The 20,322-nt window shown below is 49.8% G+C and overlaps 1 protein-coding gene across 3 annotated transcripts in view; it reads right to left on the reverse strand.

Moving 5' to 3' along the window:
* LOC115640012 (hematopoietic lineage cell-specific protein-like) overlaps window positions 1-20,322 on the reverse strand; it is a 77,289-nt gene that overhangs the window by 6,330 nt on the left and 50,637 nt on the right. For all 3 annotated transcript variants that reach the window (XM_030543013.1, XM_030542976.1, XM_030542924.1), the window contains exons 5-11: window positions 18,618-18,728; window positions 16,970-17,024; window positions 15,311-15,421; window positions 14,077-14,187; window positions 12,740-12,795; window positions 3,195-3,264; window positions 2,717-2,874 (exon numbers count right to left, since the gene is read on the reverse strand). In XM_030543013.1, the coding sequence (XP_030398873.1) occupies window positions 2,717-2,874; window positions 3,195-3,264; window positions 12,740-12,795; window positions 14,077-14,187; window positions 15,311-15,421; window positions 16,970-17,024; window positions 18,618-18,728 (672 nt within the window). The remainder of the gene's footprint in view (window positions 1-2,716; window positions 2,875-3,194; window positions 3,265-12,739; window positions 12,796-14,076; window positions 14,188-15,310; window positions 15,422-16,969; window positions 17,025-18,617; window positions 18,729-20,322) is intronic.

Below are 20,322 nucleotides of genomic sequence, written 5' to 3' on the forward strand. Positions count from 1 at the left end.
CCCTGGCTTGAAGTGGTTTCCAGTATACACAGGATTTACAGCTTGGTTCAATGGCTCTCAGCACCCCCACTATACAAATTGTTCCAGCACCTCTGAGCAGGAATGCTTCTCATTCAGGAAGCCTCCACCCCCCATCCATGTGCCAGAAAGGGCCACAGTGTGGGGAAAGGCTGAGACCAGTCACCAGTGCTCTGAGGAGGGAAAGGGGGTATCTGGTCACATAGTGGAGGTTCTTATCATAGAAATGGAGAACTGGAAGGGACCTCAAGGGTCCTGTGCTGAGTCAGGACCAAGTAAACCCTAGACTATCCCTGACAAGTATTTGTCCAACCTGTTTTTAACTACAGGGATTCCACAACCTCTCTTGGAAGCCTGTATCAGAACTTAACTACCTGTAAGTTTTACCTAATATCTAACCTAAATCTCGTTTGCTGCAAATAAACCTATTACTTCTTGTCCTGCATTCTGTGGCTGTGGAAAGCAATTGATCACAGTGCTCTTTGTAAGAGCCTTTAACATATTGGAAGACTTATCACGTCCCTCCCTCACTCTTCTTTTCTCAAGATTAAACGTGTCTGGTTTTTAAAACTTTTCTTCATAGGTCAAGTTTTCAAAAAACTTTTATAATTTTTGTTGCTCTTCATTGGATTCTTTGCAATTTGTCCACATCTTTCCTAAAGTGTGGAACTCACAATGACATTAGCCTTTTATGCAACTGCATCACATTATTGACTCAGGCCGTGGCTACACTGGCACTTTACAGCGCTGCAACTTTCACGCTCAGGGGTGTGAAAAAACACCCCCCTGAGCACTGCAAGACACAGTGCTGTAAAGCCTCCATGTAATCAGTGCCGCAGTGCTGGGAGCGCGGCTCCCAGCACTGCAAGCTACACCCGTAAGGGATGTGGTTTACATGCAGCACTGGGAGAGCTCTCTCCCAGCGCTGGCGCTCCGACCACACTCACGCTTCAAAGCGCTGCCACGGAAGCGCTTTGAAATTTCAAGTGTAGCCATATCCTCATATTCAATTTGTGATGCACTAGAACCCCCAGATCCTTTTCAGCAGAACTGCCGCCTACCCAGTTATTCCCCACTTTATAGTTTTGCATTTAATTTTTCCTTTCTAGGTGTGGTACTTTGCACTTGTCTTTGCTGAATTTCATCTTGATTTCAGACCAGTATTCCAATTTGACATGGTCATTTTGAATTCTAACCCTGTCATCCAAAGTCCTAGCAACCCCTCCCAGGTTGGTGTCATCCACGATGCTATAAGCATCTATACTCTCCACTTCATTACCAAAATCATTAATGAAAAGATTGAAATATTTTGAATATTCAAATATATTATTGAAATGTTGAATAAGCACAGACCCCTGCAGGACCCTGCTAGCTACATCCCCCCCAGTTTGTCAGTCTTGGGGGCATATAAGGTGACCTCAGAACTCTGGTCTGTGCATCTGGGTCAAGAGGAATCCAGTCCCTGCACTGGGCAGTGGTGAGGGCCCTGCCTGGTGCTGGGATGAATCCAGTCCACGCATTGGGGTCATGGGGAGCAGGAAGGGCCATATCTGGTGCTGGAGTGAGTCTGGTCCATGTGTCAGGGAGTGGTGAGGGCCCTGCTTGGTGCTGGGATGAGTCTGGTTCATGTAGACAGCGCTATGTTGATGGGTGAGCTTCTCCCATCGACAAAGCTACTGCCTCTCGGGGAGGTGGAGTACCTATGCCAACAGGAGAAGCTCTCCCATCAGCATAGGTACCTGCATCACTAAACACTACTGCGGCGCTGCTGCAGTGCTATAGGTGTGGATAAACTCTAGAGGTATAACTATGTTGATTTGCCACACCTCTGAGTGATGCAGTTATACCAACATAACTTTGTAGTGTAGACCAGGGCTCAGAAAGAAGAGAAAGACTCTCCTATAGGGCTCCAAGTGCTGGAGGGCTGATGTCTCCTTTCCCAATTGCTATGGTAACCAGCTTTTCAAAATTAAAAAAATGGGACACATGCAGGAGCCCCACCCTCTCTGTGGCCCCTCTCCCTGCTCCTCCTCTTCCCCCTGAGGCCCCAGCCCATGGCCAGGCCAAAAGTCAGATTGAGGCCATAGTAAGAGCCACCCAGGGAGCTCAGGCCGCTGTGAGGAGCCCCAGATCCTCCACTTGCCCTGGGTGGGGGGGGGCTTGAGAGCAGCACCCAGCCCGTGTGCCCACCCCCAGGGCAGGTAGAGAGTCTGAGGATCCCTGCGCAGCTCCTATCACGGTCAGGCAGCCTGGTCATGGCCGGAGCCTTGTGGGGAAGAGGAGGAGCAGCGAGGGACGGGGCCTCATGGCAAAGGGGGACTAAGGCCCACCTGAGCCCCCTCACTGGGAAGAGGCTGGGGCCCTCCCCAAGCCTTGGGCAGTTGTGGAGCACTACTTCAGGGAGGCCAGGACAAATGCTGCCTCAGAGACAATTTGAGATGGGTGGTCACCCTGGTGTGTATCTACCCTGAGGCAGGCAGATCAGGCACTGGCCTGGAAATCAGGATGCCTGGCTCTAATACTAACTGGTTGAGAGGATTCAGGTAAGTCCCTGCCCGCTCTGAGAGAGGGGGACAATGCTGCTGTGCTCCTGTGTCCATAGCCTGGCTGTGCCCCCTTCAGCACACAGCCACCCCAGAGCCTGGCCCCGCCGGGGGGACAGGGCAGCACTTGCCGTGGCTGAGCATTGGGCCCTCACCTGCTGCTTCTGCTGCTGCTGCTGGGCTGCCTGGTACTCCCGCTGCTCCCGGGCCTGGCGCCTCACTCTTTCCTCCTCCACCCGCTTCCTATTTTCTTCATCCGCTGACTTGGCCATGCTCTCGAATCGTGACTTCAGGCTTCTGGCTCCACTGGAGGCTGCACAGAGAAATGGCTTCTCAGGAACAGGCACCTGGGGTTAGCTTGCTGGGACACACCACCCAACCGACCTCCCGTCTCCACAGGACAACCTCCCCAGACTTCCCCATCATCTTAATGGGCTGCCTCCATCCCCCCCAGGCCAAACCCCTGACTCCACCATCTCCTCCCTCCAGCCTGCAGGCCAAACCTGCACAACCCCCAGCCACATGCCCGGTGCGGAGTTTCTGACTGCAGAGGCTGTAGGAACAGCCATGGAATACAGTCTCTTCCCAGCTGCAGGGCCAGGGAAGATGTCTGGTTGTTTCCGAGTGTCTTACCTGCCTCCACAGGTTTGGTCTTCTCATATGAGGAAGTTGGAGCTTCCATCTCATTAAAGCCAGCGGCGCTCTGAAAAGGGAAGTGAATGGCACATCCAGTATGCCAGGGAAGAGATGCAGCAGAGCCAGAGTCCCCAGGGCAATGGCCCAGCCAGACACCCATCTGGACTCTATTCCCAGTTCTGCTACTGGTCTGCTGTGTGACACTGGGTGAGTCACGTCTCTCTATGCCTCAGTTTCCCCACTCTATAGCACCTCGGGAGCTTAGAAGCCAGAAGGAGAGTCTTAGTTCTTCCACTGACTATTACTATTGTTAATTTCTGTTGCTAATTCTTTGCACTTCTTAACCTGGCCACAATAATGGAATGCTGACATGGGCAGCAGAAAATAAGGAAATAACGGGTAGAAATATAATTAATGATATTCAGCATGGTTTTGTAGAAAATAGGTCTTGTCAAACCAACCTGGTTGTCACAGGGCACATCTGAAGTACCCTCCAGCAGCAGGCCATGGCAGACCAGCACGCTTGCCTCAGTTTCCCTCTTTCAAAATCCCCAGTAATGCCATGCAAGCTTTTTTGCCTCAATTCTCCTACTCCTTGAGGCCAGTTTTTTACAAAAACATAGTGGAAAATAGACCATAACAAAAGCCCCAAAACATAGTCCACTGATCACTCTCTATGCATACAGTCCTTAACATCTAATCTTTCAACACTTTACATACCCATGTGGCATCTTCTACCAAACCTGGGCTCTTCTTCAGTCCTCTCCTTCCTTCTGCCAGGTCAACTGCCCAGCCCTTCCAGCTGGAGTGCAAATTCCCTCCCCACTACAGCCCATGCACTGTTCCCCTGCCTTCAGCTCTCCAGCATGGAGACATCAGCCCTTCTGCAGCTCCCCTGCGTTCAGCCCTCTCCAGCCCTTAGCTTCAGCTTGCTGGCTTAGAAGTCAGAAATCAACTCCCTCTGCTGCTCTGTGGCCTTCAGCCCTCTCCAGCCCACTGGCCTAGGCTCTCTGGCTTGGGAAGTTCAGCTGGCAAACCCCTCTAGCTGATCTCCTGCTTCAGCCTTCCCCCAGGCATCAGCTACAGCTTCCTTCAGGGAGCCTCCTCCAGTCCCCTGGTCCCTGGCAGCTCTCACCTGCCCTTGCCAGACTGAACTCCAGCAGCTTTCACCTAAGCCTCTGCCTTACAGGCCTGGTCTACACTATGGATTTATACCGAATTTAGCAGCGTTAAACCGAATTAACCCGAATTAAACTCTCAGGCTGCTCTCTCCATTTATATGGCCCAGATGCCTTCCTTTAAGCTCGGTTGGGGGTCAGCTGACAAGTCACAGGTGTACTGCTCTCTTCCTTCTTAAATCTCCAGTGCCATGCTATGAAATAAACATTCTTTCAGGAGAGTACTTGCCTGCTTGATAACTGTGCTGATGTAATAGACTCCTGTGAGGCATTAAATTTAGTTCTGCTCTGCCTTCTGCTTAAAAGATAGCATTGTATACAAATCAATATGACATCTATCAAATGGATTAAAAATTGGTTAACTGATTGGTCCTGCTTTGAGCAGGGGGTTGGACTGGATACCGCCTGAGGTCCCTTCCAACCCTGATATTCTATGATTCTATGATAGTACACCTAACGATTGTAAATGGGGAATCATCAATGAATAGGGTTGTTTCTTATGGGATAAGAGGAAAGGTTCTCCATGGGTTGGTAACTGGTTAAAAGATAGGAAACAAAGGGTAGGTATAAATGGTCAGTTTTCAGAATGGAGAGAGTTTTCAGAATGGAGTGGTGTCCCCGAAGGGGTCTGTACTGTGATCAGTCCTATTCAACATATTTATGAATGACCTGGAAAAGGGATAAACAGTGAGGTGGCAAAATTTGCAAATGATACAAAACTACTCAAGATAGTTAAGTCCCAGGAAGACTGTGAAGAGCTACAAAAGGATCTCTCAAAACTGGGTGACTGGGCAACAAAATGGCAGAAGAAATTCAATGTTGATAAATGCAAATTAATGCACATTGTAAAACATAATCCCAACTATACATATAAAATGATGGGGTCTAAATTAGCTGTTACCACTCAAGAAAGAGATCTTGGAGTCATTGTGGATAGTTCTCTGAAAACATCCACTCAATGTCCAGCAGCAGTCATAAAGTGAACAAAATGTTAGGAATCATTAAAGCAAGGGATTGATAATAAGACAGAAAATATCATGTTGCCTCTATATAAATCCATGGTACACCCACATCTTGAATACTGTGTGCAGATGTGGTCGCCCCATCTCAAAAAGATATATTGGAATTGGAAAAGGTTCAGCAAAGGGCAACAAAAATGATTAGAGGTATGGAATGTTTGCTGTATGAGGAGAGATTAATAAGACTGGGACTTTTCAGCTTAGAAAAGAGGCGACTAAGGGGGGATATGATAGAAGTCTATAAAATCATGACAGGTGTGGAGAGTAAAGAAGGATGTGTTATTTACTCCTTCTCATAACACAAGAACTAGGGGTCACCAAATTAAATCAATAGGCAGCAGATTTAAAAGAAACAAAAGGAAGTATTTTTTCACACAACACACAGTCAACCTGTGGAACTCCTTGCCAGGGGATGTTGTGAAGGCCAAGATTATAACAGGGTTCAAAAAAGAACTAGATAAATTCATGGAGGACAGGTCTGTCAATGACTATTAGCCAGGATGGGCAGGGATGGTGTTCCTAGAAGCTGGGAAATAGTGACGGGGGATGGATCACTTGATGATTCCCTGTTCTGTTCATTCCCTTTGGGGCACCTGGCATTGGCCACTGTTGGCAGACAGGATACTGCGCTAGATGGACCTTTGGTCTGACCCAGTCTGGCCGTTCTTATTTCCTGCAACTGTAACCCTGGTATTTCCTGCCTGCCTGGTATGGCACTCAGTCCCCCTCCAGTGGCACCTAGATCATATAGAGATTGAGTCTGCTACCGCCTTAGCTAAGAGCCACATAGCTTTTAGCTCATGCAGTAGAGACTCAAATGCTAAACTCCAAAGGTTTCCAGGTTCAATCCTGTCTGCTGACAGACGGGGGTCTGTCTGCGTTACACAATGATCAGTACTAGTTAAGGGTCAATTAATCTGGAGGAAAATTTTTAAAAAGCCATTGCTGGTAAAGTTTGCAGATGAGACAAGCAGTAGTGGAGTGGTGGCTAATGAGGAAGACAGGTCTTTGACACAAAGTGATCTATACATTCCCACACATTTGGGAAGACTTCTCAAACAGACCCTCACACCAGTGATTGCCTGCATCCTCTGAGGTCAGGACATTCATTCTACAAGATATCCTGGACGCCCAACAGGAGGCATGACCAGAGAATCCTATTCCTGGCCTGTGAAAGAGAGAGTCATGAACTGATGCCACTCCTGACCAAAATGGCTAGCACCTCATTCAGGGAAGGAATCATCTCTTCTCCCTTCAAATTCACAATAGGGCAAGTGACACAGAAAAAGCCAACTCTGGACACATTGGTTCTAACCAACTATCACCCAGCATCAAAGCTCCCACTCCTGAGCAAGTTCATAGAGCGGGTAGGCAAATGCTTAATTCAAGATCATCTAATTGATGTTAATATCCTAGACCCGGCATCATTTGATTTAAGGCCCGGACATGGTACTGAAACCATTTTAGTGGCACGGACGGCACTGTCCTGACATCAATGGATGGAGGGCAATCAGTCATCTATTCTCATCCTCCTGGACCTTGCTGCAGCATTGAGTACTGTCTACCACGAGAGTCATGGATTCGTATTTCCTAGATTCCAAAGCCAGATGGGACCATTGTGATCATCTAATCTGACCTCCTGAAATAATCCCTAGAGCATGGGTTTGAGACAAACATCCTGTTTTGGTTTAAAAGTGGTCAGTGATGGAGACTCTACCATGACCTTTGTAAATTGTTCCACTGGTTTATTGCCCTCACTGTTAAAAGTGTACACCTTATTTCCAGTAGGGTGACCAGAAGTCCCAATAAAATCGGGACTGTCCTGATATTGAGCAGTTTGCCCCTTCAGTCTGGATGCCATTTGTCCCAATATCTTGTTTCGGGAGCTTTTTAATTTTTTTCCTTGTGGCTTAGGCGGTGGTGACCAGCATGGGGCAGCCCTTTTCAATTGTTACACTCACCTGGCACTTTGGCAGAGGGTCCCTCAGTCACCGATGGTCTTCGGTGGCATTTCAGTGGCAGGTAATTTCTTCTTTGGCAGCAAGGTTTATTACCCACTGCCAAAATGCTGCTGAAATGCTGCTGAAGACTCGGACGGGTGAGTGTAACAATTGAAAAGGTGCTCCCCCTGCGGTGATCCTGATATTTTGGAATTCTCATTTGGTCACCCTAATTTCTAGTCTGATACTGCAGTCTCATCTAAGAGAAGTGACTCAGTTCCAGGGGAATGTGCTAAAATGGTCACTTCCCGGAGGGACTCATCCAATGAGTGGTGATGGGAAACCGCACCTCTGCCACTAGACTCCTCAACTGTGGAGTCACACAAGGATCAATTCTCGGTCCAGTCCAATTTTAATGTCAACATGCATAGGGGGCTCTTTGATTCCTCACTGACACTGAGATCTCACAAAACAAACCATTTCTAGTTGGCTAGGAGACTTCATCCCATCTTGGTGGCCTTTGTCAACTCCTTTGTGGGCTACAGTAGTGCAATACACCTGGGTATGAAGCCATCAGCCCTTAGGAAACTCCAGCTGGCACAGAATGCTGCCATGTGTCTCCTCAGCAACATAGGCTACCATGAGAGCATCCAATCTGCTCTCTGCTCCTGACACTGGCTGGCTATAGAATATCACATCAAGTTCAAGGTCTCAATCCTTATCTTCAGGGTGCTCAGAGGCCTAGTCCCACCATATCTAAAAGAGCCTAAGATCCAGGATGTAAACCATGGTCAACAAGTCCCCTACTCTGCAACAGAGCTGGCTACACTAAGTTTAAGGCCATTTCTGTAAGAGTCAGTGCTTTCTCAGTGGCCAGTCCCAGACTGTCAAACAAAGGAACTAAGGACCACCCCAGATCTCACCACCATTGCTCTGCTCTAAGTGCCAGGCACACTTCTGAAACTTGCCTTCTCTAACATGCACAGAGCAAAATGCACATAAAATACCCCCCAAACAATGAAAACCATACCAGAACAAAACACTCCACTGCACAGAAAATTCTCCCTCTGAGGAGAGGGAGAGAGAAAGAACAAACCACATGTGACAGTTCTTAGTCACAGCTGTCAATGAATGACAGGAAGGTGCTCAAATACTGCAGTTTGAGTGCAATATGAGAACCTGTATAGAATGGAATCTAGATCGCTTATCCTTGTGGGTAAAATCATACCAGGAGCCCAACACTTTCCCTTGCATACGCTGCACCTGTAGAACTCTAACATTCCATTCTCTTTTGTGCCAGCAGCACATCTGTCCACAGGTGCAGTACTGGAGATAAGGCAGGAAACTACAAAGGTAATTTCCTGCAGAGCCATGGCCTTCGCACATGCTCACCACTGTTATTGACTATGCAGCTCATTTCCCAGCACATACATGTTCAGTGCAGCCTCCCTTCTCATTGCACCATCTGAACTCAGTAAGAAAACACCCAACCACCTGTGACTGCACAGTGCAGGATCCCAAAAGGCTTGTAACTCAGCCAGACCCAAACCAATGGGCAGTGGAACACACTAAGTCAGTGGGTCCCAAACTTTAACAATCTGTGAACCCCTTTCACTAACATTTCTAGTCTTGTGAACCCCCTCCTAAAAAATGAGTATTTCCAGGGATTTTCTCATTTACCTGAATATAACAGATAAAAGCAGTGATCTTGGAAATATAAAATTTGTTTTTATGACATGCTTATTACACACTATTTATTATTATTTATAATTACAGAATTTTTATTACATTAGTAAACCGGCAACACTCTTCCAGATCTCACTTTCATAGTTTGTATCACTTTGAATAAGCCTGTTATAGACAAGGCTCCTATGTTTCATCAAGGAGTATCAGATGAAACAGCATGAAGGTATTTAAGAAGCCAACTCAAAGAGTTCCTCCCAGGGCTGCCCGGGGGGGGAGGGGGCAAGTGGGGCAATTTTCCCCAGGCCCCGGGCTCTGCAGGGGTCCCCACGAGAACGGCTAAGGCTCCCTCCCCAGCCCTAGCCCGACCTGACCCCGTCTCAGCCCTTCTCCCGGAGCCTCTGTGCATCCAGCAGCGTCCCTGGACAGCCGAGCAGTGTGGCTCCGGTGAGTCCCCTGAGCTCCGCCCCGCTCAGAGCCACATGGTCAGGGGGACGGGGCTGCAAGCTCCAGGCTGAGCTCAGCTCCCTGCACTTGACGTGGAACTCGCAGCCCCGCCACCTCACCACGCAGCTCTGAGCGGGGCGGAGTTCAGGGGCCCTGCCAGAGTCACACTGCCACTGTCGAGCGAAGTTCCTGGATGCGCTGAGGCTCCGGGTGATGGGAGGAGCTGGGGGTAAGGGGCTGGGGCTGGGGGGTTAGATAAGGGGCAAGGAGTCCTGGGGATAGGGAGGGAGCAAAGGTTGGGGGGATGGTCAGGGGACAGGGAATTAGGGGGGTTGGATCGTGGGCGTTCTGGGGGTCTGTCAGGACTCAGTTGGGGGGGAGAGAATAGGGCTTGCGGCGGTCAGGGGACAGGGAGTTCCCAGAGTGGTCGTTGGGGGGGGTCTCTGGGGGACGGTGACGGGACAAGGAGCAGGATGGGTCGGGGATTCTGAGGGGGGACTGGCAGTCGGGGGGCAGGAAGCAGGTGGGGGTTAGATAGGGGGCAGGGGCAGGCTGTTTGGGAGGCACAGCCTTCCCTACCCTGAAGCTCATTCAGCAGTTTGAGGCTTGCAGAAGAGCCAAGCTGTTAGCTTTTCCATTAGGGCTACCATCCCTTTCACTTCTCAATGCCAAATTATAGTCTATATTTAATTTCAGTGCCATAGGGCGATTCATGTCAGGGGAGGGTAGCTACATTTAAAATTAGCCACTGGAGGATGGATCACATGAGAAGAGCAACATCCTATACCATCTACCTCCTTCCCAACCCTACCAAGGGAGACCCCCCTCCCCTACATTTCCTGAGGCTTCAGAGAGGTTAATTCAGTGGTTCTCAAATTTTTATACTGCTGACCCTTCCACGTAGCAAACTTCTGAGTGTGACATCCCGCCCCCCTTATAAATTTAAAACATTTTTTATATATTTAACACTATTATAAATGCTGGAGGCAAAGTGGAGTTTGAGGTGGAGGCTGACAGCTCGCGACCCCCCAGTAACAACTTCGTGACCCCCTGAGGGGTTCTGACCCTCAGTTTGAAAACCCCTGGGTTAATTTAATTTTAGCCACCTGTGTCCATTCACAAGCATGTGCTATTTTGAGCATTTCAGTTTTCACAACATAGGCTCATCCCAGATTCTGGAACAAGCTCAAATGCTCAGTTCGTGGAGTGTGTACATAAGCTATACTAAAGGCAAACCCACAGTAACCGTCTCCAGTTTGTGAGGGACCCCTTGGAGCCAGTCTCCAGGAAACAGATAAATGCATGGAGGTTAAGTCCATTAATGGCTATTAGCCAGGATAGGTAAGGAATAGTGTCCCTAGCCTCTGTTTGTCAGAGGGTGGATATGGATGGCAGGAGAGAGATCGTTTGATCATTACCTGTTAGGTTTAACTCCCTCTGGGGCACTTGGCATTGGCCATTGTCGGTAGATAGGATACTGGGTGGATGGACCTTTGGTTTGACCTAGTATGGCTATTCTTATGTTCTAACCTAAATGAACCCAAAGTTATGGAGACAGATATGAGTTAAGGAAGCCAGCAGAGTATTAGAAACCTGGAAAAATCTCTGACTGGATGGGCTCAGGCGTTTGGTCACAAGCTGAGGTGGTTCAAAAGTTTTGGATTTTTTTTAAGCAGAATTTTTTTATTGTTTCTTTAGACAGTCAAACACAGCAAGCAGCAAATATTTGGCCACACACTTCTGAAACCCCAAACCATATTCAGGTTTTGGCAGACTAATTTCAGCTTTTCAATTAAAAAAGCCCACAATTTTGAAGGAAAGCAGAAATTGTCCATGATTTTTTTCTGCTTTTTAAAAAACCCTAATTTTCAGTCCAGAAAATGTTGATGGAAAATATTTGTCCATCCCTTTTAATGAGCTTTAGTGCCTTTTAGCACTAGCCGATACTGAGAACCAGTGATACCTTGTAAAGAAGTTTTCTCAAAACTGGGTTTGTGCCGAGATGCAGAAGGTTTGTTTTTCCCAGGGCCGCCTGTGGGGCAATTTGCAAGTGAGACAATTTGTGCTGGGATCCGCAGGGGCCCCCACGAGAATATAGTATTGTATAGTATTGCAATTTTTTTTTTATGGAAGGGGCCGCTAAAATTGCTTTGCCCCAGGCCCCCTGAATCCTCTGGGTGGCCCTGGTTACTCCTACATAAGCATTCAGGTCTTGAGCAGTCCAGGCAAATAACACACATTACAACAAAGCTTAAACTTGTTCTTCAAAATAATTTTTAAAAACAACACTAGCTGCCTATTTAATTTTAAAACAGCAAAAACTATCCACCTCCCTTTTCATTTCTTATAAGGAATCTTGAAGTTTAAATCTCCTCAGTGTGATAGATACGCTTGCTTTGATCTGCTTAGCTCTTGGAAGTCCAGGGGCTCTGTACTGCTGGCCCCATGCTGCCCAGGGTCCCTAGGGACAGCTCTGTTCACCATTAGGGAACTTTTTCCCGATAACTCCCTGTAACATTTTGCGAACCCCAGTTTGGGAACCACTGCACTAAGCCCATTCTTGTAACTCAGACCCTGCCACAGCCCAAATGTGGGGTGCACTGTGCCAAGATGACCAGCATGAGGGCTACACAAACACTGATGAAGAAGATGGAAAATGGTGCAGGAATCCTTCTTGTTAATAGAAATGATGCTTTGTAACCCCAGGCTTGTGATTCCTTATTTCTGATGTAAATAATTAACAATAAAAAAGTGCGTGTGAAAGACAGAAGGGAAACAACACCAAATCTGTGTGCAAAGCAGTTTTGGGACCACAGTGAGTGAGGTCCTTCAGAATGAAGAACTGACGAGAGGAATGGCCCCTCCCCACCAGATTCCTACTGTAGCCCCATTCGCTGCAGAGCAGTTGAGAAAAATCTTGTTGTCATGGGAAGGGTGTCTGCTCCTCACTCAGAAATCAATTACCTGGATCTGCTGAAACTCGCACAGTGAAATTTACCCCCAGGCAGAGACCAGGCCTGGGAGAATTCAGCGCAAGAGGGGAGCGATTCAGAAAGGACTTAAAATGGAAATATCACATGGTCCCACAGTCTCTCTCTCTCCCCTCACGCTTCATCACACCAGGCCCAGCCCTTCTGCCACCACAGCTAAATAACTGCACGGGGGAAAGTCTGTGCGAGTAGAGGAACAGCAGGTGCCACTCCCCTTTGCAGAGGAGCAAGGTTCGGGGGTTCTGGGGGCATAACTGTGAACTTTGCTGAGTGCAGCAGGCTTACCTTATCCACTCTGTCCTCCTGCACACCGTACCGACCTCCAAAGCCCTTGGCATAGTCTGCAACACACAAAGGGTTCAGTTTGCCCTCAGCTATCAGGAGAAACACCCATAGACGTCACTGAGAGATTCCCCATGTAGTAGGGGAAGGATTGGGCCCAGATCAGGGAGGATTTTGTCCCATTCCAGCAACCTATGAACAAACAAGAACTGCCAGAGCAGCCCAACAAATCCATTTGTACTTCAGAACTAGCCCACTCAGTCAGGTACTAATGCTGGATGCTTCTGGGGAAGGCGTGAAATCCCCATTACATGGCAAACCCACATCATGCACCCAGCACCCCCTGGCCGATACTCCAGCAGGGGAAAACATCCTCCTGACTCCCAATCTGGTACCTTAAGGCAGGGGCTTCAGAACCCTGGTCATTTCATCTTAGCCAGAGGCCTGGGAGATGCTATGAAAACACTGGAAAAAGCCTCCACAGATAGTCCCTGGAATCACTGCCTGATTTTGCCCCACCCAGTGTCTGATCCCTGCGTGCCACAGGAATGTGCCTGACACCAGGAATTTTAGTCAACACCTCAGAATAGCTCTGCACAGCCAATTTCAGATTCATAGCCAAATATCTACTCTGGAATCCTGATTGTAACACATTTCTCCAATCAGGAACCAAAAAGGACCATGGACCCTTTATGCCCATTCAATATATCATGAATGTCAAATGCCAAGTACAAAATTAAACGGTGTTTGTGCAGGGCCTGCATTTGTTTGTCACAATGGCAGTAGGTGCTCCAATGGAATCTTTGTTGCTAAGGGGACCAATGATGTGTGCTCACCACAGACCTACTGCCTGACCAGCGACACATCAGCAGTAGCAGTCAGCCTGGGGAAGGCAGCAGGTGGCCACCGAGGAGATGTCCAAGTCCCAGGGCTTGGGGGTTGTTCTTCAGAATAGATTCCTCAAGAATGAATTCTGCATCTGTGCAATGTGGCATTAATGCAGGTGCCTACCCAGTAGCCCACCCCCTACTGAGCTGGGTGCCCCCCACCTCCACTCCTTATTGCTGTAGGTGAGCACTTCCCGTGCTCTGTCCTCCAACACACATTGATCCAGGTGCCCCAGCCCTTGTTCGGCTGCTGCTCCCCACCCAATGCCCTATTCCTTGACCCTCACTGCTCCAGGCGCCTGAACCCCCACAATACCCTGCTTTTTGTGTTTCAATTCTCAGCGTTCCCACATCTGTATCACAGTGCAGTCTGGTCAGCTCCCGAGATTTAGCTGGGCCAAATGCACCATAGCTTGGCCCAACGAACATTACATGAGTAGAAGCAGCACACACCTGTCTGGGACTCATGATGCTTCAACTCTTCCTGGTGCTCCCAGCCGAGGGCACATTTGTCCTGACGGTCCTTCTGCACCCCAAACTTCCCACCAAAGCCCACAGCATAGTCTGCAGTCATGGGGGAAGACAGAGCACGGGGGGTGCGGGGACAGCAACACAGAGAAACAAACAGAGACGGTCCATTAATTCAGGCTCACATAACTCTAATGAAGGCAACTCCAGTCCCTGGGTCAGTGACTAGTGGGGGGTTGAGGTAGGGCTAATGGGATGCTGGTAGGGGTGGGGATGGAGAAGCTCACAGGGGCTGATGGGAGGGTGGAGCAGGGTTCGGGGGGCCAATCTAACTGATTTTTTTCCTCATTGCCTTATAAAAGTGGGAAAAATAAAAGCCGTCTCCAGCTCACCACGCCCTTCACCTGGGGTATGTGTGGGGAGCTGGCTGGTGTATTGAAGGCTGGACTGTTCCTTCAGACACTGTTCTTTCAGCAACAGCCCAGCTAGGGTGGCCAGGTGTCCTGATTTTTTAGGAAAAGTCCCGATATTTGGGGCTTTGTCTTACATAGGTGCCTATTACCGACAACCCTGTCCCAATTTTTCACACTTGCTCGCTGGTCACCCTAAGCCTAGCTCTGCTCCAGAGAGACACCCCTGCCCCCTGGCCTTTTGTGGGATGAGAGAGGCATTCATGCCGCCTACACATGCTGTTCCCTCATTGAACTGTCTCCCTGTTGGGTCCCTGGGGCACGAGGGAATTTGGTTTCCATCTTCATTCAGTCCTGAGCGCCCCATAGAGGGACCCTAGGGACACAGCCTGCTATCCACCACTGCTACACCCCTTCCTCACTGACACAGAGGCAATGCGCTCCCTCCACCTCACTCAATGCTGCCTCTCAACCCTCCAGTCCCCAGTGACACCATCCTCATCTTCCAGCTTACCCGTTCCCCTGGGCTGTGGCTGCACAGCCCGGGCCTGGAACACTCTAACCTGGCCCAATAGGCAGCCAAACCCCTCCACAGGGCTCATTCTGCCAAGGAACCTGCTGGAAACGGTGGGTCCTGGCTTGGCTCAGTGTTGGACCCCCAGAAATGTGCTGGGCTTCTCTGAGTTACACTGCTGTGGGCAGTGCCTTCTCAAGTACTCCTGGCCCCTTCCTGCCCATGTTTTATTGCAGTGTGGGAAAGGCCAGACACATGCTGGGCACCCAAAAACAATGGTCACCGAAGGCCTGACCTTTCTGCGACTCATGCTTCTCTCTCTGACTCTTGTAGTCGAACCCCACGGCTGCTTTGTCCAGCTTGTCCTTCTCCACCCCATATCGGCCACCGAACCCCTTGGCATAATCTGGGGAATAGCACGCAAGCAGAGATTAATGCTGCCCTCCAATCCACTGGGGAGGGTAGGCGGACACGGGAAGGGGCAAGAGAAATGCAAGAAGAGAGAGAGGGCAGTGGTGGGGTGGAGGGATGAGGCTAGGAGGAAGCGGAAGAGGAGGGAAGGTGAGGTCCAGGAGTGGCAGAAGGGGGTGGGGAGGGGAGGGATAGAGGAGATAAGGGGTTGTGGTGGGGGAAGGAGTGGGGGTGGCAGAGGACAGGGGAGCACTGTGGCAGAGGATAGGGTGGGTAGGGGAGGTGGTGAGGGAGAATGGGGAAGGGAGAGGCAGAGGAGTGGAGGAGAGAAGGGGATGTACTGACGGGAAGGAGTGAGGGGGTGGCAGAGGACAGGGGAGCACTGTGGCAGAGAGTGGGGTGGTAAGGGAGGTGGTGAGGGAGAATGGGGAAGGGAGAGGCAGAGGGGTGGAGAAGAGAAGGGGATGTACTGAGGGGAAGGAGTGGGGGTGGCAGAGGACAGGGGAGCACTGTGGCAGAGGATAGGGTGGTAGGGGAGGTGGTGAGGGAGAATGGGGAAGGGAGAGGCAGAGGGGCAGAGGAGAGAAGGGGATGTACTGAGGGGAAGGAGTGGGGGTGGCAGAGGACAGGGGAGCACTGTGGCAGAGGATAGGGTGGTAGGGGAGGTGGTGAGGGAGAATGGGGAAGGGAGAGGCAGAGGGGTGGAGAAGAGAAGGGGATGTACTGAGGGGAAGGAGTGGGGGTGGCAGAGGACAGGGGAGCACTGTGGCAGAGGATAGGGTGGTAGGGGAGGTGGTGAGGGAGAATGGGGAAGGGAGAGGCAGAGGGGTGGAGAAGAGAAGGGGATGTACTGAGGGGAAGGAGTGGGGGGTAGCAGAGGACAGGGGAGCACCGTGGCAGAGGATAGGGTGGTAGGGGAGGTGGTGAGGGAGAATCGGGAAGGGAGAGGAAGAGGGGGGGCAGAGGAGAGAAGGGGATGTACTGACGGGAAGGAGTGGTGGATGGCAGAGGTCAGGGGAGCACTGTGGCAGAGGCTGGGGTGGGAGGGGAGGTGGTGAGGGAGAATTATAGAATCATAGAATATCAGGGTTGGAAGGGACCTCAGGAGGTTATCTAGTCCAACTCCCTGCTCAAAGCAGGACCAACTCCAACTAAATCATCCCAGCCAGGGCTTTGTCAAGCCTGACCTTAAAAACCTCTAAGGAAGGAGATTCCACCACCCCCCTAGGGAACCCATTCCAGTGCTTCACCACCCTCCTAGTGAAAAAGTTTGTCCTAATATCCAACCTCAGGAAGGGAAAGGCATAGGGGAGGGTAAGAGAAGGGGGATGTGATGGTGGAAGGAATGGGGTGGTGGTGGCAAGGACAGGGGATCACTGTGGCAGAGAGTGGGGTGAGAGGGGAGGTGGTGAGAAAGAATGGGGAAGGGAGAGGCAAAGGGGAGGGGAGGGAAGGAGTAAATGAGAAGATGGATGAGTCGGGATGTGGCAAGTGGAGTAATAGCAGATGGGTCATGCGAGGTGAACACTACCACTGAACTTGCCTTTCTGGGATGAGTGTTTCTCCACCTCGCCCTTGTACTCAAATCCAAGCGCTGACTGGAGGAGGAATGAGAATAGCATCAGCTGCTTCCTTGGGACGTAGTTCCCAGTCAGAGCCAGGGCCTGGCCCCTTCACCCTCTGCTTTCCCAGCTGGGCAGCTGCGTCTGTGCCCAGAGAGCCTTCCACCTCAGGGTCACAGGCTTCGAGCCAACCCAGGCCTCGCTTTCCCATCTCAACAAACTTAGGCTGTTTGCCCTGCCCTCTCCATCAAGCCCTGCCCACTCTTTGCCCCCCATCCATTCTTGTCCCTCATTGTGCCACCAGCCCCTGCCCTGACCTCTCGTTTATCTGCGTCACTCCCAGCTATCTCCACCTGTCTGTCCATGGGCTGCCTCAGGATGGCACCCTCGCCCTGAGGCACTCCACAAGAAGACTCCTTTGCCCCCACTCACACCCCCACTGCCACACCGCTCTGAGGCTCTAAGGTCTCTGCATGCACTGCCCTGCTCAGCAGCCATGACCCTAGTAGAAGCCCCGGCAGGGGCAGCAGCGCTGACTGACACATAACCAGAGATTCTAGCTCATACTTTCTGGTCATGATGGGCTGCCCGCTGGTCAGGGCAGCACAGGGCTCCCTGTGCGCAGAGACGCCCACGACTGAAATACAAGCCACTCACTCAGCACTGACTGGGATGTCATCAGCTCTGCCCCAGGGCTGGGGTTCCACATCACAGAGCCCTTCCCCTTGCTCGGCCTCTGCTGAGATGCCAAGATGACAGTGTTCCTTTCTCATCAGCTGCTCCCACACCACAGCCCCTGCACCACCAACCCCCACCAAAAGTCAGTGCCTGAGCTTAGAGACCAGGGCTACCCCACGCTGTGATGTCAGTTACACGTGCTGAATAAGTCAGGTATCCAGCCAGACAGAGGCAGCATGACACATGCCAGGTGCAGAGCTGCCAAGTTTTGTGTAGCTCCATGGGTGACAGTTTATGCAAACCAATTAGCTAGTTTGCATAATTGAGAAAAATTGCAGATAGCCAGAAATGTAAGTTTGGAGACCACTGTGTGGATTTAGTGAGAAGTGTCAGTTTGACACCTGATTTGTGAGCTGGGCTCCCCAGCGAGATGGGCTCGGTTCCTTGCACCCCTCAGAAGAGAAGGAAATTGCATTGTGCCAGAGTGAGTTGTCAGTGGAGGTTCTGAGGTATACAAAGCACACAGCAATCCTGGTCTCAGATCATTGCATGCCTTGAAAATAAAGGCTAAGACCTTTAATTTCCTGCTGCAGCAAGAGCTGGGCACCCGGCTGCGTGTTCTCACTGTGCCCAGTACCAGAGCCCTGTGCTGGACTATTCTTTTAATCCCTCTCCCGTTCTGCCCACAATACCCAGTCCCACTCGCTTCTGCACTGTTTCTTTATTTAAAGAAAAACTTGCTTTCCATCGCTGAAATTCTATTTATGACAAACTGATGAGAGATTTAGTGTTTTCCCACAAATTACTGCAGTTGGGTTTTTTGCCCACCCAATCCAACCTGCAACAAAATACATTTTACTCACTCCTGCTATTATGGCAGTAGGTTCTGTGGGACCCGTGGGATTCCTGTCCTGCTGCAGGGCTCTAACCTGTACCACCGTCGCCACCTACCTTGTCGGCTCGGTCCCTCTGGACTCCATATTTCCCCCCAAAGCCTTTAGCTGCATCTGTCTGAGATGAATGCTTCTCAACATCAGCTACGTACTCGTGGCCCAGTGCACTCTAGGAAACCAAAAAGAACAGTGTCAGACACCACCACTGTTCCTATCCAACGGAGAGGACAGACACACGGACAGAGTCAATCACAACTTCATTCTGCTCTAGCGGTCAGGACAGACACATGGGCAGAGGCACAAGCAGAATATACTGCACTGTCATTTAGTCTCACTGACTAAAGCTCCCTGCCTGAGCCCAGGCTCAGCTCTGAGAGACACTTGGCTGAGCTCTAGGGCAGTATCCCCAGAGCCATTCCCACATAGCGCTTACGACCTGATTACATTCAATATGGGCAAACAGAGGACAGTCCCACCCAGCAGTACATACACTTGATGCTTCAAAAGAGCTAATTTTCCAGCGGTGAGGAGGAAACTGATTGGAGGGACAGAAAAAGAGCTACAAAAATTATTCAAGCATTGGAGAATGCGGTACAGTCAGAACCTTAAAGATTGGGGGACGGGATTTGATAGCTGCTTTCAACTACCTGAAGGGGGTTCCAAAGAGGATGGATCTAGACTGTTTTCAGTGGTACCAGATGACAGAAAAAGGAGTAATGATCTCAAGTTGCAGTGGGGGAGGTTTTGGTTGGATATTAGGAAAAAAATTTTCACTAGGAGGGTGGTGAAGCACTGGAATGGGTTCCCTAGGGAGGTGGTGGAATCTCCTTCCTTAGAGGTTTTTAAGGTCAGGCTTGACAAAGCCCTGGCTGGGATGATTTATTTGGGGATTGGACTAGATGACCTCCTGAGGTCCCTTCCAACTCTGATATTCTATGATTCTATGATTAAAGAGCCCAATCTTTCTGGCTTATCCAAAAGATCAATACTTGATAACAGTGTATAAGTACCTTCACAGGGAGAAAACCCCAGGCACTAAAGGGCTTTTTAACCTAGCAGAGAAATGCAGAACAAGAACAAGTGACTGGAAGCTGAAGCCAGACAAGTGCAAATGAGAACTAGAGCATAAATTAACAGAGAGCAAGATTAAGCACTGGAATAAACTACCAAGGATTTCTCCATCTCTTGATGTTTTCAAATCAAAACTGGTCGCCTTTCTTGAAGAGTTTCAGAGTAGCAGCCGTGTTAGTCTGTATCTGCAAAAAGAACAGGAGTACTTGTGGCACCTTAGAGCCTAACAAATTTATTTGAGTATAAGCTACAGCCCACTTCATCAGATGCATAGAATGGAACATATAGTGAGGAGATATATATATGTATACACATACAGAGAACATGAAAAGGTGGGAGTTGTCCTAGCAACTCTAAGAAACTAATTAATTAAGAGAAAAAACTTTTGTAGTGATAATCAAGATAGCCCATTACAGAGTTTGACAAGAGAACTACACCATCTGCTCCAAAAAACTCCCTGACAAAGCACAGGAACAGATCTGTACAGACACATGCCTAGAACCCCGACCAGAGATATTCTAGTTGCTACCCAAGATCCACAAACCTGGAAATCCTGGATGCCCCATCATCTCAGGCATTGGCACCCTAACAGCAGGATTGTCTGGCTATGTAGACTCTCTCCTCAGGCCCTACCCTACCAGCACTCCCAGCTATCTTCGAGACACCACTGACTTCCTGAGGAAACTACAATC

Source organism: Gopherus evgoodei, chromosome 1, assembly GCF_007399415.2.
Source record: "Gopherus evgoodei ecotype Sinaloan lineage chromosome 1, rGopEvg1_v1.p, whole genome shotgun sequence".
Taxonomy (NCBI): Eukaryota; Metazoa; Chordata; order Testudines; family Testudinidae; genus Gopherus; species Gopherus evgoodei.